This window comes from Oryctolagus cuniculus, chromosome 13 (assembly GCF_964237555.1).
Source record: "Oryctolagus cuniculus chromosome 13, mOryCun1.1, whole genome shotgun sequence".
Classification (NCBI taxonomy): domain Eukaryota; kingdom Metazoa; phylum Chordata; class Mammalia; order Lagomorpha; family Leporidae; genus Oryctolagus; species Oryctolagus cuniculus.
This window is the reverse complement of record NC_091444.1, coordinates 22,630,234-22,655,005: the sequence shown is the minus strand read 5'-3', so window position 1 is coordinate 22,655,005 and position 24,772 is coordinate 22,630,234. Positions and strand designations below refer to the sequence as shown.

General features: G+C 41.7%; 1 protein-coding gene across 14 annotated transcripts in view; it reads right to left on the bottom strand.

Annotated features, from left to right (window-relative positions):
* Positions 1–24,772, bottom strand: part of CD46 (CD46 molecule) — a 41,816-nt gene that overhangs the window by 9,862 nt on the left and 7,182 nt on the right. For 4 of the 14 annotated variants that reach the window (XM_051820509.2, XM_070055225.1, XM_051820508.2 and 1 more), the window contains exons 3-10: positions 24,577–24,679; positions 22,625–22,710; positions 21,189–21,386; positions 14,845–15,027; positions 11,987–12,034; positions 5,965–6,003; positions 3,448–3,483; positions 2,594–2,657 (exon numbers count right to left, since the gene is read on the bottom strand). In XM_051820509.2, coding sequence (XP_051676469.2) covers positions 2,594–2,657; positions 3,448–3,483; positions 5,965–6,003; positions 11,987–12,034; positions 14,845–15,027; positions 21,189–21,386; positions 22,625–22,710; positions 24,577–24,679 — 757 coding nt within the window. Of the gene's footprint in view, positions 1–2,592; positions 2,658–3,447; positions 3,484–5,953; positions 14,710–14,844; positions 15,028–21,188; positions 21,387–22,624; positions 22,711–24,576; positions 24,680–24,772 lie in introns of those variants that run through there. The other 10 variants (XM_051820512.2, XM_051820515.2, XM_070055228.1 and 7 more) reach the window with 10 other exon arrangements.

Genomic DNA, 24,772 nt, shown 5'->3' with positions numbered 1-24,772 from the left:
GTTTATATTTTAGTTAAAAGGAGTTAGGAATGTCCTCTCTCCCAACTTTTGGAACTTTTTTTTTCTCAAGTTGTGCTTTTTTTTGTTGTTGTTCTTTTTTTTTTTTTTTTTTTTTTTGACAGGCAGAGTGGACAGTGAGAGAGAGAGACAGAGAGAAAGGTCTTCCTTTTGCCATTGGTTCACCCGCCAATGGCCGCCGCGGCCGGCGCGCTGCGGCTGGCGCACCGTGCTGATCTGATGGCAGGAGCCAGGAGCCAGGTGCTTCTCCTGGTCTCCCATGGGGTGCAGGGACCAAGCACCTGGGCCATCCTCCACTGTACTCCCTGGCCACAGCAGAGAGCTGGCCTGGAAAAGGGGCAACCGGGACAGAATCCGGCACCCCAACCGGGACTAGAACCCGGTGTGCCGGCGCCACAAGGCGGAGGATTAGCCTAGTGAGCCGCAGCGCCGGCCTCAAGTTGTGCTCTTGTAGACAGGATTCATTGTGGTGCATAAATATATAATATTGTCCCAAAAATATTTTAAACTTTTAATACAGCAATGTTCTGTTGGATACCCATGCTGTAAAATATTGGGTTTAGGAGAAAAAAAATCACAAAGCAAACTATCTTGGGATCTCAGATCACTATTGCCACTGAGACTTTAATTCGGGAACACAATGATCAGCTGATTGTTCAGCTTTAAAAAAATTTCCTAACTGGAAGCTAAGGAGGGTTTGATTGACACTTGCTAGAGAACCTTTAAGAATTTTGATGCAGTGATTTTTTTTAAAATAAGGCAAATGAGAAACAGCTATTTTGCTTCTCTTTGGAGTCATTTCTACACCAGCCTGTTGGAGTTGTAAAAAACAAAACAAAACAAAACAAAACAAAAAACAAAAAAAAACCCAAAAAACTCCACTGATTTTATTTCCTACTCACATTGTTGCACATATATAATTTAAAATGGGGTCAGCATTGTGGCATAGCAGGTTAAGCCACTGCCTGCAACACCCGCATCCCATATGGGCGCTGGTTTGTGTCCCGACTTCCTCACTTCCAGTCCAGCTCCTTGTTAACATGCATGACACATCAGCAGAAGAGACACAAGTGCTTGGGCCCCTGCTCCCCATGTGGGAGACCTGGATGAAGCTCTTGGCTCCTGGCTTCAGCCTGGCTTGGCCAGACATTTGCAGCCAGCTGGGGAGTAAACTAGTGGAAGATTCTCTCTCTCTGTCTTTCCTTCTCTGTAATTCTATACTTCAGATAAATAAGTCTTTAAATAAATAAATATATACACATACACAAATGACAGAGATATCAAATATGTATATCATGTGTTCCATAAACACAAGATTTAAGATGAAAAATGGGTGCAGGCATTGTGGCCTAAGAGAGTAAAGCGTTGCCTGCAACACTGGCATTCCATATAGGCGCTGGTCCCAGTCCCAGCTGCTCCACTTCCGATCCAGCTCCCTGCTAATGGTTTAGGAAAAGCAGTGGAAGATGGTCCAAGTGCTTGGGCTCCTGCCACCCACGAGGGAGACCCAGAAGAAGCTCTTGACTCTTGGTCAAGAGCTGTGGCCATCTGGGAAGTGAATCAGTGAATGGAAGATATTCTCTCTCTCTCTCTCACTAACTTTTGAATCAGTCAATCATCTCTAAACAAAAGATGCAAATGAAGGAATTGTGGGTACTTAGAAAATAACCAGTATGAAAAATGTTTGAGCTTTTTGTGAATGAAGAATATACTTTTCTTATATAGCTCAAAAAGCACCAAAAAATCTTAAAATTACTAGGTTTGATTTTAAAGTTATTTCTAAAGCTATGGGGAAAAGCAAAACAGTAAAAATGCATATTATCCTTCAGAAATCCCAAAGCATTTAACTCCAGGATTTATCGCTAATCTTTTATTAAATTGTAAACACTTTCATTTAAATTTAAGTTTGATGTTTCAGAACTCTTTTCCTTAGAAGATTTGTATTTTTGCATTTTTTCTATTCTCCCCCCTTTTCATTTTTATAGTTAAAACCCCATCAGTCATTCTGCAGCCTAATAAATTAGGAGAATATAGAGGAAAGTCAAATAGTGTTGTCATTAACTTCCCAGTTTGACATCTATGAGTAGCTCCAAATGAAATCAAATTGGATTATCTAAATGACACACCTATATAGTTTCTTACAACTAATTAGGTTATACAGACAAATGGAGGCTTGCATCATACAAATTTCAGGGAATACAACTATCAAGACCTCCTTGGAGAAATGCTTCCATTTTGGCTACCAGTCCATCCAGGAAATGTGTTATACGTAAAGTAGAGTCAGGGTGGCCTTGTGGTGGTCCACGATTCACTAACAAACTAAAACGTCAAGCCTCACAGAAGTCTATCTTCTAGTCTAATAGCTGCTGAAGCAATACTGCCCAGATTCCACACACTGCAATGATGTTAGAAGTAGTTGAAAATATTTTTAGAAAGGAAACGCAGTTTTGTAGGGCACGTGAGTGCTGGCACATTTTTAAAGAGAGCATGCAATTTAGAGGACAAACTTAAGCGGCACCCAAGTGTGTCAAGGAGAAGAGGGGCCAGTGAGTTGGAAGAGACATGCTTTAATTACCCTTTCTTCTTCCGGCCATGAATACATTTGTACAGGCAGGTGCAGCATACTGCAATCCCAGCAACTACAAGGAATCAGGAAGCAAACAACATGTGACTCTGAACACGACTTACATTGATTCAAAATCTACCAGAAATAATTTTGGTTCTATTTCAGTGATCAGAAAATGTTATGTTATTGAAGCACCTATACATTTCTCTTCCATCCAGACTCGTCATTACCTAAACCCTGTTTCCTGCAATTGCTTAGTCTGCAGGAAGTCAGAAGAGAAGCCTTGCTTAATCCAGAAGATTATTAAAAGCATATTTGGGGAGCAAACTGGCATTATGAATCATCTTGAGGAAACACATATTAGGAGTTCTTACTAGGAGGGTATATAGAGTATGAAACAATGTGAAATTACCAACTCAAGGTGGTAAATCATGGAAAAGGTCTCATTCCTCTAGGTTGGTTTACTTAAGCTAAACAAACTATAGAAACTGAAAAACATTAGGAATAAACACATTGAGTGGGCATTTAGCCCGGTGGTTAAGACATCTGTGTCCCATGTTAGAGTGTCTGGCTTCGATTCACGGCTCTGGCTCCTGACTCTGGGAGTTAATGCAGACCCTGAAAAGGAGTGGTAATGGCTCAAGCAATTGGGTTCCTGCCACCCCAGTGGGAGAACCAAATTAAGTTTCTTGTTCCCAGCTTCAGCCTGGCACAGCTTTGGCTGATGGAAGCATTTAAGGAAATGAACAAGCAGATGTGAACTTTTTCTTTCTGCCTTTCAAATACATAAAAATTAATTTTTTTAAATTTCAATTCTTTACAGTAACATTTCAATTTAAGTGGTTCAAACGGGGGATACTTACTTGCAGTAACAACAATCAGAGCAATGAGCCATGCATCTAAGAAAAAACAGAAACAGTTTGAAGATGTTGAACATAAATGAGTCTCTAGATAGCAGCTGTATTTTCATTTACATCAGCTCACATAAACCCCACAGCAAAATACAGGCTATCTGTCTAGTTCTAGCACGATGCCTGCTAGTGCACCTAAGTTACTCTGATCACAGAACCCTTCTAAGCAAGTTTCTGGGTTTAGGATCCAGTTGTGAAACCCTTAATGAGGGGCCGGCGCCGCGGCTCACTAGGCTAATCCTCCGCCTTGAGGCACCCGCACACCGGGTTCTAGTCCCGGTCGGGGCGCCGGATTCTGTCCCGGTTGCCCCTCTTCCGGGCGAGCTCTCTACTGTGGCCAGGGAGTGGAGGATGGCCCAAGTACTTGGGCCCTGCACCCCATGGGAGACCAGGAGAAGCACCTGGCTCCTGCCATCGGATCAGCGCGGGCGCCGGCCGCAGCGGCCGTTGGAGGGTGAACCAACAGCAAAAGGAAGACCTTTCTCTCTCTCTCACTGTTCACTCTGCCTGTGCAAAAAAAAGAAAAAAAAAAAAGAATATCACTTTCCATTGTATGTTCTGAGCTTCCACATCAACTTATTTAGTAAAGGCTCTTAGAATTCACTAGAGAAAAGTCATTCAAAAAATATATTATCCCATTGTCTGCGGTTTCATTCTACATCCATTCTATCATTTCTGATTTTTAGAAGATCCCCAAGATGGATCTGTAGAATAAGTCATAAATAAATTTCTAATACCATCACGCAGGCACTATTTGTGGGGTCTTCATAAATAATGAAGACCTTATCATCAACTCCTTCCTCCCCAACTCTACTCGCTTTAAGACATAGTCCTTAGTACTAGGGAGATTCCCTCTAGAAATGGAAATGAAACACCAGGGTACATGGCAAAAGTTATGCAGAGAAACTTCAATGTACATTTTTGACTAGCCAGAAAATACTAAATAATCCTACAAAATCTGAATTCTTAGAAGTGCTTCTGTTAGCAGTTCCTTTGCTTCTGAATTTTTACTTTTACTGAGTTGCTACAAGTCAGAGCATAAACTATTGTGTTTAATCCAGCGCCTCTCATTTCACGCAGTTACCAAGCATTGAACAGCTTAAAAACAGCACTGGATTTATTGATAACAATGACAGTTTGACCACAGAGGTGGAAGATAAAGTGTAAATAGATAGTCCCTAACAGTGGTTGGTTCAACTTGGCATTTTTTTGACCTATGATGGTACCGGAGTGGTAACATTCAGTAGAAACTGCACTTCAAATTTTCCATTTTGATATTTTCCTGGGTGGGAAACATAGCACGATACTGTGTCCAGACGCTGGGCAGGAAGCAAGCCACGGCTCCCAGCCAGCCACGTGATCTCAGGGGAACCGGCCAGTACTCCACAGCGGACTGCTGAGCCAGGATGCTGAGTGGCAGGTGCATCAGTGCACTTCAACTCGCAAGGAGTGTCCCGGAGGAACCCCATCAGGAGTTGAGGAGCGTTTATAAAGCTGTATTCTCTATTTGAAGGTTACACATCTGTGGATTAGTGAGTAGCCACAGAAAATATTTTTAAAATCACTGCATCTGTACTGAACATGTGTTATTGATCCCTAAACAATACACTATGATACCAATTTATATACTTTGTTTGTACACTGAATTAGGTATTATCAATGGCCTAGAGATGACTTAAAGTATGAGAGGTTATATGCAAATACCATATATCTTATATAAGGAACTAGGACATCCTCAGATCTGATATCTGTGAGAAGTGGGGAGGTCCTAGGATCAGTCAGTGGATACTAAGGATCAACTGTACTAAAAAACAAGCCAACAGTGAGTTTTATGAAAAGACTAGCCATTACTAAACTACTCTACTAAATGGAAAGTAATGGATTTTTGTCTCCTTTTCATTATCAAGAAATCCTTACATTTCAGTGAACTTTAATTTTCACAATACACTTCATCAGTTTCTTTAATATATTGTCTGAAATGTGTAAACCTATAGAAAGTATGCCAAACTAGCCTGTTATAGAAAAAAAACTAATGCAGCTCATACAGGATGTAATAAGAAAGAAAATGTATCAATTGCCATTGTAAAATAACACTGTCATGTGGAAAATGAGTTGTGTTTTATGTATTTTAACCTACATATAAGAACAGAATTTAAGAAGGTTACATCCCCCTACTAGGAATCCTCTTGGGTTCTATTGGGCTTCTATTTTCATTTAAACTCTTAAGACAGGAATAGAAAATGTCTGGTCCATGGGTTGTATAAGGCCCACAAAATCATTTGATCTGGCCCTGCCAAGGCAACTGCGGGCAGCACTCAAAATCCATTAAATCTATAGCAGGCTAGTTTGGTGATTTTGTATGGTCCTCAAATGGTGTTATAAATATCCAAATGGCTCTTGGCAGAAAAAAAGTTCCCCACCCCTGCTCTAACATATCATAATGCAGGATTAGTAACCAAAAACAGTAACCTATATCCTCGTTAAATATTTCACGGGGTTCAGGATATCCTAGGGGGAGAAAGAAAAGAAGAAAATGGGGTCAGTAAAACCACATGAATAATAAAATAAAATAATAAAGCTTAAAATCCTTTAAATTCATAGGTTGATTTTTTTAGCCTGGTATAAACCTTCTTAGAATTTCATTTTCTTATAAACCATATTAATGTTTCTCATTTAAAGTAGTGTCATAAAATTTTATGTTTATATTTAACATCATTATATATATTTTATGGTATAACATGCAAATTTATCTTTAATATTTCCTGAAAATCAGTCTGCGAATTCAAGGCAATTTTAATTAAAATTTAAAGATAGAGGCAGGCTCAATAAATGGTTTAGAAGGTGATCTGGAACGGAAGGAAACTTCCTCAACATAATAAAGCCCAGAGATGGAAATCCCACAGCTAACATCATTCTCAGTGATAAACAGCTGAAGGCCAGGAGCAAGACAGGGCACCCATGTTTGCCACTTTTGTTCAGCATAGTACTGGAAGTTGTAGCCAAAGCAACTAGGCAAGAAAAAGAAATAAAAGGGATCCAAATTGGGAAAGAAGTAAAATTACCTCTGTTCACAGATGACATGATCTTTTATGTAGAAAACCTGAAGGAGTCCACATACACACACATGCAAACACCTATTAAAACTAATAAATGAATTCAGCAAAGTTGTAGGATTCAAAATCAACACACAAATATCAGCTATAGTTCTGTACACTAACAATGAATGATCAAAAAAGGAAGTTAAGACAATAATTCCATTTATAATAGTATCAAAAAGAATATTGCTTTTGGGAATACACTTAACCACAGAGGTGAAAGACTTGTGCACTGAAAACTACAAGACACTGTTGATAAAAATTAAAGACATAAATAAATGGAAAGACTTCCTGTGTTCATATTTTTAAGCTGTCCATACTACACAAAATAATCTACAGACTCAATGCAAACCCTATCCAAATCCTGATGGTGCTTTTTACAAAAACAGAAAAATCCATCCCCAAATTCATATGAAATCTCAAGGAAACCCAAATAGCCAAAACAAGCCTAGAAATGAAGGGCAAAATTGAGAGGACTCTTGATGTCAAAACTTCTTGATGTCAAAACTTACTACAAAATGGGGATGATGTGGTGCAGTGGGTGAAGCCACTGTCTGTGGCACTGGCATCCCATATGGGCACTGGTTCCTGTCCTAGCTGCTCCATTTCTGATCCAGCTCCCTGCTAATGGCCTGGGGAAAGCAGCACAAGATGGTCCAAATATTTGGGTCTTTGCCACCCACATTTTGGTCATCTGGTGAGTGAACCAGTGGAGGGAAGATCTCTCGCTCTCTCTCTCCATTATTCTTTTAAAATAAATAAATAAATATTTTTTAAAAATTACTACAAAACTATATTAATCAAAACAGAATGGTGGGAGCTGGTGCTGTGGCATAGCTGGTAAAGCCACCGTCTGCAGTGCTGGCATCCCATACGCTTGCTGGTTTGAATCCTGGCTGCTCCACTTCCAATACAGTTCCTGTTAATGCACCTAGGAAAGCAGTGGAAGATGGCCCAAGTGGTTGACCCCTTATACCCACATGGGAGACCCAGAAGAAGCTCCTGACACCTGGCTTTGGATCGGCCTGGTTCCAGCTGTTGTGGCCATCTGAGGAGTGAACCAGTGGATGGAAGACCTCTCTCTCTCTCTCTGCTTCAGCCTCTCTGTAACTCTGCCTTTCAAATAAATAAATAAATCTTAAAAAGAAAGAATGGTAGCAACATAGTGATAGACATGGAGCCCAACAGAGTAGAATAGAAAACTTGGCAGTTAAACCCTATTGAATAGCTCAATGATTTTCAGTAAGAGTGCCAGTAGCAGTCAATGTAGAAAGAGCAGTCTCCTTAACAAATGGTATTGGTAAGATTGGATATACACGGCAAAAGAATGAAGTTGTACTGTTCTCATATACTTAACTTCAGATGGACCAAAGACGTAAATTAAGAGCTAAAGCTGGCCGGCGCCGTGGCTCACTAGGCTAATCTTCCACCTGTGGCGCCAGTACCCCAAGTTCTAGTCCCAGTCGGGGCACCGGGTTCTGTCCCAGTTGCTCTTTTTCCAGCCCAGCTCTCTGCTATGGTACAGGAGTGCAGTGGAGGATGGCCCACGTGCTTGGGCCCTGCACCCACATGGGAGACCAGGAGGAAGCACCTGGCTCCTTGCTTCGGATCAGCGCAGCACGCCGGTCATAGTGGCCATTTGGGGGATGAACCAACGGAAGGAAGACCTTTCTCTCTGTCTCTCTCTCTGTCTATAACTCTCTCTCTGAAAAAAAAGGGGGGGGGGAGCTAAAGCTATCAAACTCTGAAATGAAAACACTTCATGACAATGTATGATGAGCAACACTTCAAACCTTTTGGGGAGAGGCAATAATGTTGCTTGCCTATTGGGTGGGGTGGGGAGAACCTTGTCTCACTCCATAAACCACAGTGAATTTCAAATGTAGCAATAATCTCAATGCAAAGCATGAAGTCAAAACACATGGTTGAAATTTTTACCCGATTCCAGCCTGGAGAAGTAAAGTTTCATGAGAAATACACAAAACTCAGAGTCATTGGGGAAAAGTTGACACATGCACCTGCCTGTTTGTATGAGATTTCTGAACACATCAATGACTGTGGGGAGCAACTCGGACTATACTGTTACTGGAATTAAGACTTATTCTATACATCTGCTCTCCCACAATATGGCGCTGGGAGAGGAGCAAACAACTTCTACCCAGCTGCCTCTCACCAACTTGACAAACTGCAGGAGCTGCTCCTGATTGGAGGAGAGCGGCGTGCTCAGCGTGTGGGTAGCAGAGCACGGATTGGTGGAGAGGACTATATAGGAGGAGAGAGACGGCATGGTGGTGTGGGTTGGTTGGAGAGTGCGTTGGAGAGTTCGTGGGGAAGTTCGTTGCTTCGTTCTTTCTCATTTCTCTCTACTCATTCTTGCTTTGGGAGTTCGCTGTTTACTTATTCTTTCTTTACTATAGAAAGGACTTGTAAAAAAGGGGAACAACAAGCGTCCGGTCCGGTGCGGCTCCTCTGCGTGCGGAGGAGCAGCAAATGGTGCCGTGACTCAGATATGAAGCCTAGGCAGGGTCCTGTGTCATTCCTTCGCGAAGAGGGGGAGCAACATAATGGTGCCGTGACTCGGATAGGAAACCTAGGAGGGAAGAAGCGGGAAGAAGTGGGAAAATACCGGAGAGAGAGACTAGCAAAGAGCCTAGGGAAAAGCCGGACGGAAAAGGTGCCGGAAGAAGCTATTGAAAGCCTAGGCATAGACTCGGATACGGACTGTGGGAAAGAAGTTAGGATTTAAAGTGAAAGCAAGAAGAAACTTAGACTCAGATACGGACTGCAGGTTGAAAGCGAAAGTGAAACCTAGAAGAAACTTAGACTCGGATACGGACTGTGGGGAGAAGCCAGGAGAAATGAGAGGGGAATATTGTTGGAAGAAAGGTTAGGAAACATACCGGGTAGAGAAAAATATGTTAGGGAGGATGAAGCCGCGGGGGCAGGCCTAGGCGGAGACGTAAGCTATCTTGGGATTGTCAAGTCAGCCCGGGGAGCAAAAGGCAAAAATCTGGAACCAGAGGCAGAGACATGGGCCGCCAGGTTGGAATCCGTCAGATTAGCCCAGGGAGCAAAAGATGGCAAGCCAAACCGGGGGGCGCAGACGTGAGCTAGGTTGAATTAGCCAGGTTAGCCCGGGGAACTTGGACTGAATGCCGGTGGCGGAAACGTGAGCTGGGCTGTGTGACTCGCAGAAGCCGCCGCGCGCAGAGAGAGCACGCGGGGCACAAACGGGGAGAGCGCACGCTAGCGCGAAGGCCGTGGTGAGGGCGCAAAGGGCGCGGAGACCGCGGAGCGCGCAGAGCCGGGAAGCCGCCGGCGGGTGAAGTGCCGAGAGGCAGCCTCAGGGCAGGCGCCGGGAAGCCGCGGGGATAAGAGAAATAGAAGTATAGAAGTAAAATGAGAGAAATAGGAATGCTGGCAGATAGAAGTAAAATAGGAGAAATAGGAATGCCCGGAGATAGAGAAATAGAGAAAAATAAGGCCTCCCCACAACATGGCAATGAGAGAGCTTGGATTCGGTCTGCCTGATTAGTAAGACGATAAGTACCTGTGGGCGGCTGCAGGTCACCGAAGACAGGCACGTTATCAACACCAATAAGTCTCCCCACAATACGGCAATGAGAGGGCTTGGATTCGGTTTGCCTGATTGGTAGGGCTTGTAAGCACCTGCAGGCAGTTCTAGCAGAGCAGAGCATGCGCTGCAGGGCACCGAACACAGGCACGCATCAGCGCCAAAAAACCTCCTCACAACATGGCGAAGAGAGGACCCGGATTTGGTTTGCCTGATTGGTAGGGCTTGTAAGCACCTGTGGGCAACTCTAGCAAGCAGAGCAGAGTGTGTGCTGTGGGGCACGGAAAACAGGCGCGTATCAACGCCAAAAATAAAAAGAAAGGGGGATCTGTGGGGAGCAACTCAGACTAGACTAAGTTACTGGAATTAAGACTTATTTTATGCATCTGCTCTCCCACAATATGGCGCTGGGAGAGGAGGAAACAGCTTCTATACAGCTGCCTCCAGTTCAACCAATAAACAGCAGGACCTGTTCCTGATTGGAGGAGAGCAGCGTACTCGGCGTGTGGGCAGCTGAGTTGGGATTGGTGGAAGAGGACTATAAAGGAGGAGAGAGACAACATGCACCAGGAACATCTATCTGAAGGAACACCTGTGCAGCCCCCGAGAGAGCCGGCCAGCGGTGTGCCGCTCCCCCGCGGAAGCGGGGAAAGTGGCTAGGGGGAACCGGGGGAACTGCCCTTCCACGGAGGTGGAAGGGTCGGTAGCCAACCCGGGAAGAACCAGCAGCAAACCCGGGGAGGGCCGAGCAGACAAAAGAACAGCGCAGGGTCCTGTGTCGTTCCTCCACGAAGACGGGGAGCGACAAATGACCACTTGTAGAGTAGTTGAATTGTGGCACGTATTCAAGTCACCATTACAAAAGCCTGGGAATCTAAACAGAACCTCAATCCAAGACACAAAATGGAGAAAGTGCAAAGTGTAGGTAATGTTATTTTTGTTTAAGAGGAGGAAAAAATACCAGACTATATGTCTGACTGCTCATAAAAGGATGCTGATGTACAGAAACATAAAAGGAAACCCTAAGCCACTGGCAATGATTTACTCAACGAACTTGAAAGAGAAATAATCCTTACTCTATACTTTTGTAATGTCTGAAATTATTCAAAAACAATTCATATGATACTCATGTTGGTAAAAGTTATAAAAAACAATCTGTGTCCAATTGTACAAAAAATTCTTAAAACTGACTAGTAAATACAAACAAACAAAAAAACCCTAGGAAGAAAATGTTCATATGAAAAAGATTCAATATGGCCGGCACCGCGGCTCAGTAGGCTAATCCTCCACCTTGCGGCACCAGCACACTGGGTTCTAGTCCCGGTCAGGGCACCGGATTCTGTCCAGGTTGCCCCTCTTCCAGGCCAGCTCTCTGCTGTGGCCAGGGAATTGCAGTGGAGGATGGCCCAGGTGCTTGGGCCCTGCACCCCATGGGAGACCAGGATAAGTACCTGGCTCCTGCCATCGGATCAGCGCGGTGCGCCGGCCGCAGTGCACCAGCTGTGGTGGCCATTGGAGGGTGAACCAACGGCAAAGGAAGACCTTTCTCTCTGTCTCTCTCTCTCTCACTGTCCACTCTGCCTGTTAAAAAAAAAAAAGAAAAAAGAAAAGAAAAAGATTTAATATATAATAAGCTCTCCAAAACTGGCCACAAAAATAATTTTTGAAATATAATAGAAAATAGGGCAGAGGCCATGAAAGAATAAATACAGGTCAAAAAAAGTTGGCTTTACTGAAGCTTAAAGAAATCCAAGTTAAAACATCATTTTTAATACATGCCCTATGAAGTTAACAATATCAGTAGGATAAAGAGTTACTGAACCTGGATAATTATAAACTGGAGGCTTGGTTGGATGAGTAGGCCTAGGACCTAGAAAGACAAATTTGATTTTATCAGTTCATTAGCCTTATCAATATATTATTAAAGATTTAATTTTGATAATTGATTTAAAAAAGATTATTTATCAAAATGAAAAATACATATTTTATGAATGTTACAGTTCTGGGAATTTAACTTGTATGTATATTTGCACAAGTGTGTATGCATATATGCACAAAATACTCATTTGTATTTTAGGATGGAAATCCTGGAAGTTAGATAATAATAAATCATATAAGTAATGTGTTTGGGGAAAACACATTTTTAAAATAAACAAGAATCCTACTAGTATCATACTATATAACTTACATGTTACTCATTCTGCTTGGTATTTCTTGGACTTTTCTTTCATATTAACAAACTTAGATCTATGTTAACACCATTACATATTGCTATGGATACTTTTGACACAGTCTTTTGCTAGTGATGGCAAAAAGTGATTGACAATCCTCAGGAATTTTTGAGTTTTTTAAAAAATAAATTCCTGTGGTTTCTCTTCTTTATAATGTTTTTCTCATTTGATTCCCTCTTCACCTTCTAAGCACTCAGCTAAATCACTGTTTTACAAATTCTTTATGAAATAGTTATGGTCAACTCTTTGGACAGAGAGTTATCAACAAATGTAATATACCATATACCCACTCAGAACACATAAGCAAACACAGATGATTGATTCAAAGAGTATAAACCTCACATATAATCTCAGTCCACCAAAAAATCATCACCTCCCTACCCTAAACCCCTTAGAACTCTGAGTACCTTAATTAGATACTCAAAGAGGCTAACAGGCACCAAATTCTTATAAAATTTTAAAGAGATATTCTGATCATTATGTTACATGTGCAATTCCCCTCCAATCTTTAAAATATTAGAAATAGAAAGTATATTCATACAATGGGTCTGCAAAAAGTTAATGGAACATGTGTACTCTGAAAAAACTACACATGGTTTTCCAATTTTTTGCATCAAGATCTTTGAATTTCATTTTCCATGACCTTTTCAAAGTCTCTTTGTAGAAACAAATTAGGACACAATAGTTGAGAATTATTTGACTTCAAAACCCTTATTTAACCACAGGAAAAGTAAAGCCCATTGAAATGATGGTAGTTGAGTCAAGTAGAGTCCAACTAGGAACCTGTGTGCCCAGGCTAAGGCTCTTCCCACCATTCCTTTTGCCTCTTCTGCTGCAACCAAAGTGGAACCAGAGACAGCAGCACCGAAGTCAGGAAGATAATTCCTTCCTTCATACTGGAAAAAACCTCTCCAGCTTGAAGCTCAACAGTTGATTAGTAGCACCTGCAAGTCCTTTCCTTTTCATAAGTAAGGACTGTTCCTTCAAATAAAGCTGCTCCATAAAGAGATAAAACAACAATTATATGAGGTGGAGAAAAGGGCCAGGGAGGAGGTACAGAGACGGATCTCTTAGGAGAAAGCAATTTCCCAGTTTAAATGCACCGCATAAAAGAAACTAGGACATTCCAGGAAATGGGACATAGTCCTGCCTGGGAAGATCCCCAGGTCAGCTGTCAACAGATCTATGCAAAAAAGAGTAAAATAGCAAAGTTGAGGAAGCAGTAAACACATATTAACAAAGAGAGGCCATGGCAGGAGTCACTGTGTGTGCACTTGCTCCCCAGGTAGTGGACCTCTGTCCTTAATGTGTTGTACTATGAGAAATAACAGTACAACCAGTCTTCAAATGGTACTTTATACTTTGTGTGTCTGTGTGGGTGCAAACTTGAAATCTTTACTTAGTATAGAGTTAATCTTCTGTATATAAAGATAATTAAAAATGAATCTTAATGAAGAATGGGATGGGTGAGGGAGTAGGAGGTAGGATGGTTTGGGGGTGGGAGGGCGGGCTTGGGGGGGGGGGGAGAACGCTATAATCCAAAAGTTGTACTTATGAAATTTATATTTATTAAATAAAAGCTTTCTACTAAAAAAACGATGCTGTAGGTCCTCCTCTTTATTGATATTAACTCAGTAGGGACATGAGCTAATATATTCGCTACCTTTAAGAGGTCCCTACCTACCAGGCACTGTGCTCAACACTTTAAATGCATCCTGCTTAAACCTTACTATCACCTAGTGAAAAAGGTACCAAATCATTTTACATGAGTAAACACACTTAAAATTTACATAACCTTCCCAAGTTCACATTCCTATTCATCTCTGGATGATGGCAAATAAACTTCCAGGATCACTATGAATAGCAGCTAAAATGGCTGTAAAAAAAAATATCCTTCCTCTTTCATTCCTAACAATGAAATGGGTGGACATCACCATAAACTTATGGGATGTGTGAAAAAATCCCCAGGAATTAAAAGGATTGTTGAAAAATACAAGCAGGAATTACTAAACCTGAGGCAGTGGAATGGAGAGGTTTTGTACTGGGAAGGATCACCACTAGGAAAGAAAATACTGTAGACTGGATCAACCACTTGGGGGTTAATGTTCACATTTCACTCACATGAACTACACTTTGCATTTTTGACTTACTTAGATGAAAGTGCTCATGCTTCAATTTACTCTGAAAATGTTATAATCCACTTTTTAGAGGTAAAATTATTAAATGAGAAACTTACATACCCACATGAAGCACATAATGTGGAAAAACTTACAAAATCACAACAGCAGAGTTCTCTAAATTTTATGTCATACACCTGGCATAAAAATTAATACGAGACAGAGTTAAATGCTACAATTTATTCTTTTCAATTATTCTGTATAATTGATGGTTAATGCCAAATAAATAAACTCTAAAAAAAACCAAGAAGAAAGACAAACAACCTTTGTACCTTTCACACATGTTGGAATCGGGGGCTCCCAGGTGCTATTGCTGTTACAGACAACAGTGTCACTGCCTCGAACATGATAGCCCAGGTTGCATTCAAACATAACTGTTGCTTGGTAGTAATATTTCTTCCTAAATCCTGTTATCTGTCTTCCATTTTTTAATTCTGGATATAAACACTTGACCACTGAAAAATCAAGAAACCTCAGAATAAATGGAAATACGTTTTTTAACATAGGGCCAGAAAAATTAGTACAAAGTAATCATTTCTAGTGGGAACAAAGTGACAAGGAATGGAATGCAAACTGTTAAAACAAAAAAGAAAAACTTTCATGTTAAAAAATTGTTTTATGTCAAGGCCAGTGTTGTGGCGTGTTGGGTAAAGCTGTTGCCTGCGACACTGGCCTCCACTTCCCATCCAGTTACCTGCCAATGGCCTGGGAAAAGCAGATGTTTGGGCCCCTGACACCTACATGGGAGACTCACAAGCAGCTTCTGGCTCCCGGCTTCAGCTTGGTCCAGCCCCAGTCATTGCATTTATTTGGGGAGTGAACCAGCAGATGAAAGATCTCTGTCTCTCCCTTCTCACTGTAATTCTGACTTTAAAAAAAAAGTAATGTAAAACAGTCTAATTCCAAAAAAAACTCCATAGAAATCTAATGACCATTCCCCCCCCCCAAAAAAAAGAATATCATTATAGTTTATTGGTCTTGTTTTTCCCCATTGCTGACAAGTTTTGAGAAAGGTCTCACTATAAGATACAAATTTGGCTTAAGTTCAAAAACAAATTTTTTCAAGTTCATACTGTCATTAACAGTTCTCTACTTTTTTGAAAAGGTAGGAAAGATTTTTCTAAGAAGGTAATAATGTAGCTCAAATTTAAAAGTTGAAAAGAAGCTAGCCGTGCAAAGATATACCAAGAAAAGTTCCAGGCAGAAACAACATATACAAGCTGTAATGTTCACGGGATAAAAATGCCTGTGGAGTTAGGGCAGGGTTTTAACAACCCAGAGATCAAGCAACAAATCTAGACACAAGCAGACAGGCCTGAAATAAAAGTTAAAATCAATGCTTAGCTTTCAAATCAGTGGACTCTCATATTTCCCATTTTGCCCTATTTCTTTTATTTTTTTATTTTTTTTGACAGGCAGAGTGGACAGTGAGAGAGAGAGACAGAGAGAAAGGTCTTCCTTTGCCATTGGTTCACCCTCCAAAGGCCACCGCGGCTGGCGTGCTGCGGCCGGCCCACCACGCTGATCTGATGGCAGGAGCCAGGTGCTTCTCCTGGTCTCCCATGGGGTGCAGGGCCCAAGCACTTGGGCCATCCTCCACTGCACTCCCTGGCCACAGCAGAGAGTTGGCCTGGAAGAGGGGCAACCAGGACAGAATCCGGCACCCCGACCGGAACTAGAACCGAATGTGCTGGCGCCGCAAGGCGGAGGATTAGCCTAGTGAGCCACGGCGCCGGCGGCATTTTGCCCTATTTCTTAAGACATCAAATGTGGCTATGACCTACTAGATTAATTTCAGGATCTCGTTCATGGGCTTGGGAAAATTGGGGAAACAGAACAAAAAGGCTGGGCTGGGCACAGTTAGGGCGAGAGAATATCCCACTATCTTAAGTCTGAGCCATAGGCCGGGCCGGATAATGCACAGCCTGCTAAGCCAGGCTGGTGACCTTCCTTTTCCCCCGTGGATCGGCATTTCCATCTGGTATCATCTCCTTTGAGCCTGAAGAACTCCTTTCTGCAATTCTTGTGGTGCAATCTGACTAGCGACGAATTCTCTTAGCTTTTGTTCATCTGAAAATGTGTTCATTTATTTCACTTTCAGTTTTCAGTTTTCAAAGAGTCTGCCTTGTTATAGAAGTCTGGGTTTAAGTGTTTTGTTTTTCTTTTAGCACCTTTACAAGCATCACTGTGTTGTAACTGAAATTTTTTATGATTTATTTATTTGGAAGGAGGGGGAGGGAGGGAGGGAGAGAGAGAGAGAGAGAGAAAGAGAGAGAGAGAGAGAGAGAGAGAAAGAGAGAGAGAGAGAGAGAGAGAGAGAGAAATTGATCTTCTATTTACTGATTCACTCCCTTAATGGCCTCAGCAGCAAATATCTGGGCCAGGCCAAAGCCAGGAACCAGGAACTCAATCCAGGTTTCCCACATGGGTGGTAGAAGTCCAAGTATGTGGGCTATCTTCTGCTGATTTCCCAGGAACATTAGCAGGGAGCTAGATCAGAAGCAGGGTAACCAGAACCTGAACTGTACTCCCATGTGGGATGCCAGTATTGCAAGTGGCAGCTTAACCCTCTGTACTACAATGCCTGCCCCTCTGTAGTTTATTTTATTTTATTTTTTGCCAGGCAGAGTTAGCGAGAGAGATAGAGAGAAAGGTCTTCCTTCTGTTGGTTCACTCCCCTAATGGCCACTATGGCTGGCTCTGCACCAATCCAAGCCAGGAGCCAGGTGCTTCCTCCAGGTCTCCCATGTGGGTGGCAGGGACCCAAGCACTTGGACCATCCTCTGCTGCCCTCCCGGACCACAGCAGAGAGCTGGACTGGAAGAGGAGCAACCGAGACTAGAACCCAGAGCCCCAACCGGGACCAGAACCTGGTGTGCCGGCGCCGCAGGTGGAGGATCAGCCAAGTGAGCCTTGGCACTGGCCACCCTCTGTAGTTTCTTAAGAGAACTCAGCTGTGATTCTAAATTGTCCCCATCCTCTTAAATGTAGTAGGGATTGTTGATGTTTTTATCCCTTTTACTGGTTGCTTTTTCTCTTAGCTTTACTTTTTAGTAATTCAAATAATTCTCCACTCCCTTCTCTCTTCTTTTTCTGATTCTCCAGTTACCTGAATGTTTCATAGCCTGATGCTCTCCCGTATGTCTGTGAGGTTCATACTTCATGTCTTTCTTCTCATACCATGTTGGATGTCCACTGCCTTGTCTCAGGTCACAGATATTTTCTTATTGCTGCTGTTGTGTCCATTTGCACCTAATGATTTTTTTTTAAAGTTGGGTTTATTGGATATCATTTACATGCAGTACGCTCACTGTTTTCAAGTGTACAGCTGTATAGGTTTTCACAAATGTGAATAATCTTCACATAACTGCCACCAAATAAACATAGAAAAGCTCCATCACTCTTCAAAATGCAGTCATGCTTCTTTATGACTTATCTTTCCTGCCCCAGCCCTGCAACATGCCAACCACTGGTCTCTCCACCTGTCCAGCTTTCCTTAGAATGTCACAGACTAGAGTTATAACCTTCTGATAGTGACCTATTTCACTTAGATCAATGCTTTTGAGAGTCGTTTGTGTTGCTGCATGAGCTGGTCACTCACTCCTTTTTGTTGCTGAGTAGTATTCCATCATTTGGATGTAACATAGGTTGTTCCTCCAGCTGAAGGACAAGTGGTTTCCATTGTGGGGTGATGATGAATAAGACCTCTGTGAGCATCTCCACACAGAGTTCCGTGCGCACATTTTAGGTTCACGTGGGTTGCTTGGCCGTCTCTTGGCCCAAAGTGTTCCAAAGTAGTCATTCCACTTTGATATCTTACCAGTGATTTTTGAGAGTTCCATCTCCTGGATATTGTCAGTTGTTTATGTGTTTAAATTCTAATAGGCATTTAGTGGTATCTCCTGGAAACAGACAATTTGATTTCTTCCTTTCCAGACCATACACCTATTACTTTCTTCTGCTTATTGTACTGGATATCACCCCAAGATAACGGGAATGGAGTGGTAAGAGTGGTCATCCTTGCCTTGGTCATTCTTTAATCTGTTTAATTTTTAAAACAGTTTATTCATTTATTTATTTGAAATTTTTATGTGGTTTTGGTATCAGGGCCATGTTGTCCTCATTATTGGGTTGCATCTTCTTGAAAATCTTGTGTAGAGTTGCTATCATTTATTCTTTACATCTTTGGGAGAATTCCCCAGTGATGCTGTCTGGGCCAGCAGTTCTCTTTGTGGAAAAGTTATTAACTACAAGTTGTATTAGTTTAATAGATACAGGACTACTTAGGTTATCTATATCTTCCAGTGAGTTTGAGTATTTTATATCATTCAAGAAAATTGCCAATTTTTTAAAAAATGTTTTATTTATCATTTTATTTGAAAAGCAGAGAAAGACAAACAGACACACACACACACACACACAACACACACACACACACACACAGATTTCCCATCTGTTGGTCCAGTTCCCAAATGCCTATAATGGCCAGATCTAGGCCAGAATGAAGCCAGCAGCCCCAAACTGAATCCAGGTCTCCTACATGTGTGGCAGGGACCTGACTGAACCATCACCACTGCTTCCCAGGGCATAGATCAGCAAGAAGCTGTGACTGGAAGCAGAGCTGGGACCTGAATCCAGGTGTTACAGTGTGAGATGCAGGTATCTGACCTGCTTGTCTCCACCCCCCAATTTCATTTACAGATATATAAATAAATATATATACTGCCAAATTTATAGATATAAAGTTGCTTGTATTTTCCCTATCATCCTTTAAATAGCTGCTGGTTATTGCATGGTATCCTCTTTTTCACCCTTGATATTGGTCAGTTCTGTCTTTTTTCAATCTATCAGTTTATTCATTGTATCAGTCTGCTCTAGGAATCAGCTATAAGTTTCACTAATTTTCTCTTCTTTCTTTTTTTTTTTTACTTCATTGGTTTTGTTGTTATGTTTACAATTTCCTCATTTTGTATTTAAACTTTTTCTTCATTTTTAGTTTCTTAAGGTGGAAGCTAAGCTTACTTGAAACTTCTTTCTCCAATGTAAAGTTTCATGTTATAAATCTCCCACTAAGCAATGCTTTAGCTGTATCCCACAAATTCTGATATTTTGATATACTGTGGATTTGTTTCATTCATTTCAAAATAATTTCCTATTTTGCTCCTTTTTTAAAAAAAAATACAAGTTATTGAGAGATTTCTCGTACAAATTTCACTGATTTGGGAATTTCCTAGATATCTTTGTTACTGATTTCTACTTTCATTCCATTGGGATTAGATAATATACTTTGGGTTTTTAATAATTTATTTTTTAAAGATTTATATATTTATTTGAAAATGAGAGTTACACACAGAGAGAGAAAGGAGAGGCAGAGAGAGAGAGAGAGAAAGAGAGAGAGAGGTCTTCTATCCACTGGCTCACCTCCCAACTGGCCGCAAGGGCCAGAACTGCACCGATCCGAAGCCAGGAGTTTCTTCTGGGTCTCCCACGTGGGTGCAGGGGCCCAAGGATGTGGGCCATCTTCTACTGCTTTCCCAGGCCATAGCAGAGAGCTGGATCAGAAGTGGAGCAGCCGGGTTTCAAACCGGTGCCCATATGGGATGCGGGCACTTCAGGCCAGGGTATTAACCCACCACGCCACAGTGCCAGCCCCAGATAATATACTTTGAATGATTTCAATTTTTTGACATTTATTAAAAGTTCCCTTATTTCCCAGACTACTCTTCACCTAAAGTATAGCCTGTGTGCACTTGAAAAACATGTACACCTGCTCTACAGGAGCGCCACTTCCAAGGTGCGAATTCCCTCCAGTGTCTCCCTGCGTTTGGTCACTGTTCAGTGCCTTAAACACTGGAAGTTTAGTTTTTAAATTTAATTTTTATTTTTTAATTTATTTGAAAATCAGAGTTACAGAGGGAGAGAGAGAGAAAGGAAGGGAGAGAGAGGGAAAGAGAGAAAGATTGAGATCCTCCATCTGCTGGTTCACTCCCCAAAAGACCACAATGAACAAGGCTGGGTCAGGCTAAAGCTAGGAGCTTCTTCTGGGTCTCCCACATGGGTGCAGGGGGCCATCCTCCAGCACATTCCCAGGCACATTACCAGGGAGCTGGACTAGAAGAGGATCAGCCAAGACTCTCTCCGGTGCCCATATGGGATGCCGACTTCTCAGACAGTGGCTTTGCCTGCTACGCCATAACACCGGCCCCCATTTGAGGTTTAAAAATATCTTTTGCCCAGAGTTTGTCATTCTCATCAGTGAGAGATTTAGTTTGTTAGGATCTTTGCTACCTTTGTCTATAGTCAGACCTCTTACATTTCTTGCAATACAAGATAAAACTTTCTTGTTTTTAAGCCAATAGGTGCTGATTTTTTTGGTTCTTTCAAAGCAATCCGAACTCCCACGTACACACAGAAGTGCAACAATGTACACAACAGAATGCCAAGAGCACCATGAGGTGAGGGGTATGGCTTTCTACAACAAGAATTATTCTTTGACTTGACCTATACTCAATTGAAAGCCAATGCTACAGTAGGAGGAAGCACACATATCTTAGGTAAAATGTTCCCGAGTATTAACAAATGACAAATAGAAGGAAATAAACTGGAAGTTGATTACCTCTGCATTCGGGAGGACTGCTGCTCCACACTCCATTGGCAACACAATACAGCGATTTTTCTCCAACGAGTGAGAATTCATCTTCCTCATGAGAAGGATCACAGCTATAAGTTACTGACTCAGCATACTCAAATATATCTACATCACTAAAGGTGTATTTTCCATTTTTTATTTTTGGAGGTGGTGAACACAAAATCTCTTAAAAAGAGAAAAAAGGGAATGTAAAGGAAAGATGAAAAACCGAGGCAGCATCAGTGAACTTCTATAAACTGACTTCCAAAAAATTTTCAATATAGGAGTTCCTCTCTTTTTTAAAAAATGTTTTAGTAGATTTCACAGCTAGTTAGGAATTCAGTATCCATTTATAAGAAAGTTTCTATGAAAAATTTTCTTATCCCAAATTCAAACTATTAACATAGAAATGAACTTTCAGAGCAAGACTCATTTTCTTAAGGTGTAAAACACCTACATTTATTTGCAAGGCCATGCTATTTTGTTCTCATCACCATAAGAGATGCTGACAATTTGATGAGAAAATATGTTTATGATTAAAAATAAAACTGAGGCCGGCGCCGCGGCTCACTAGGCTAATCCTCCGCCTAGCGGCGCCAGCACACCGGGTTCTAGTCCCGGTCGGGGCGCCGGATTCTTTGCCGGTTGCCCCTCTTCCAGGCCAGCTCTCTGCTGTGGCCAGGGAGTGCAGTGGAGGATGGCCCAGGTGCTTGGGCCCTGCACCCCATGGGAGACCAGGATAAGCACCTGGCTCCTGGCTCCTGCCATCGGATCAGCGCGGTGCGCCGGCCGCAGCGCGCCGGCCGCGGCGGCCATTGGAGGGTGAACCAACGGCAAAGGAAGACCTTTCTTTCTGTCTCTCTCTCTCTCACTGTCCACTCTGCCTGTCAAAAAAAAAAAAAAACAAAAAAAAACAAAAAAAAAAACAAAACACTGAGTGCTGGTTGAGAAATGCTTTACAATTTATAAATATATCCATTCTCTAATTGGCGGTTCATGATAATACCAAGATAGCTTTTTTCATACTCACTCTTACAAGTGTACATTGACTTTTCCCAGAGGCTACAAATTATGTGCTAACCCAAGAGGTCAAATCCAAAAGTCTTTCTTTAAGGCAGACATGAAGAAATTTGCAACAGTTAAAAGCAATGTTACTATCCTGACTATATATTTTGTTTGGGGGAAATTTTTATTTATTAAAAGATATGTTACATAGGTTAATATTATCAATTTTTTATTCATAAAAATGAATTAAATAATTATTTTTAAAAACTCAGCTTTAATTCTAATGTAATAAACACCAACAGATATAACCCACATTAACAAAAGCTCTTTAGAGTCCTCCTTAATCTCAGATCATAAGGGATCCCAGAGGCTGACACATCTGAGAACTGCTGGTCTACATTTTACAAGAGTTCACTTACTTTCACATCGTGGGACAGCATGGCTCCAGAATGTCCTTGCTCCTTTAAGCTGACAGAGTATAAATTTTCTACCAACTAGGTAATAACTAAATAAAAAGCAAAAGTTACTGTTTTCTTTAGCAGTTAATAAAAGGCACAAAATAACAAAAGGGATCTTCTATGGTTGTTTATCTATGCTGCCTAGCTTAAGGGAAAGGTTTCTTAACCAACGTATAATGAAAATGCTAAATAAATCTGTGTTTAATCCAGTAAATATTTGCGGATTAGAACACACCCTTGCCATCAGCATAGATGTCTAGAAAGATCTGCTGTGGCTGCCAGCCTGGATTCTCTGCTGTTTCCCTGCGTGCTCATTTCTCTACTTTGACTCACACATTCTGCTCAGCAAGGATGAGGACTGGGGAGAGGGAGGAGGCCCTGGAGCTGTCTGCCTGGCTTCCAGTCCTGGCTCCACTCCTTACTGGCTACTTGAGCTTGGGCAAACCACTGAATCTTGTCTTGCTCACTTCCCTCCCTCGGTGAAAGGAGGATGTCTTGCACAGACTGCTGCAAGATGAGAAGAGTAAGACCCAGCACATGGTAAGTGCCTGGTGCGTGTTAGCCCCGAGTGATAATCCTGCTATCAGTATCTCATCCAGGGAACAGCTCAGGAATACTTGCACCCAATGAATTCTCCCCTGATAATTTACATACTTAAGAATCTCTCCTCCTCCTGGGCTCTCACTGTCATGATCATGTGGCATTCTCTTTTGTGGTATGTCTCATTCACTGTTACACTTGGGCAGCTCTCCTTATAGAGTGTGCTTCTCAGTAAGGCTGCCACTTCTCTGAGAAGGAGCCATTGTCTTAAACTTTTGGTTCCCGAAGTTTCTAGTGAGCTCTATGTAACATTAGCTGAATGTTCCAATATTTTTACTTGATCAGGTTAAAAAACAGTCAGTGAAACTGCTTGTACGTTGTCATAGCTGACTTTTTCCCTAAGGCTCATTGATTTATTATATTACCATGCACTCTATTTGTTCCCTAAAAACAGAGTTTTCATAAATGCCCATAATCCTCAATATATGCTTCTAAAGAACCTCACAGAACAGAGGTGAGTATTTGGGGCCCAGTGCCCCTTTTAGATGTGCTGCCCTCCTTTGTAGCAGTCTAAAAAACGAGGTTTTCCAACTGAGAGATCTTGATGAACATGATGGTAAAGACTAGCCAGCCAATTTTGGTTTAGTTAACACCTTATAGCATTATCTGGATATAAGAAAATCCTTGGCTGGCAAAATTCTACCTCTTGGTACTGCTTTGTGGCAAAGCAGGTAAAGCTGCCACTTACAGTGCTGGCATTCCATATGGGTGAGGGTTCGAGTTCTGGATGTTCCACTTCTAACCCAGCTCCCTGCTAATGTGCCTGGAAAAGCAGCGGAGGATGGCCCAAGTGTTTGCACTCCCCTGCACTCATGTAGAGACCCAGAAGAAGCTCCTGGTTCCTGGCTTAACCTGGCCATTGCAGCCATTTGGGAAGTGAACCAGCAGATGGAAGATCTCTGTCTGTCTGTCTGTCTCTGTCTCTCTGTAACTCTGCCTTTCAAATAAATAAAATCTTTCCAAAAAAAATTCTACCTCTCATTTTTGAGAGTCCTATTCAATTCAATAAGCTAACAGTTTCAAACAGCGTTCACTTGGTTATGAAAGATAAAGTCATCATGATTATCATAGGCTTATTATTATGTATAGCAAATATTATTCAATTTTGCTTTCCTTTGATTTCATTTTCTTTCTATTTATTATGAACCCCTCTTGTCTCTATAAAACGTCCAAGAGTTGTTTGGCTAGAAGTACAACCTCTTTGAGAGGAAGCAGAATGAAAGCAAGTTTATATGAACACTTAAGAACAGGAGCAAAACAGAAATGGAGTTAGCAACATTTACCTTACATCCTCTAAGGAGCAACTTACTCACCCCTCGTCACACACAAAGTGAACCTGATGGCCCCACGCGATAGTTCCATTTACAAGGTGTTCTCTGCAGTGTGGGATGGTTGGCAGTTTGGGGCATTTTAGCTCTAAAAGAAAATAATTTTAAAATAGTTCTCAAAATCCAATTTCAAATATTTGAATCAAAACCAAAATTCTACATTGCTCTTTTGAATTTGTGG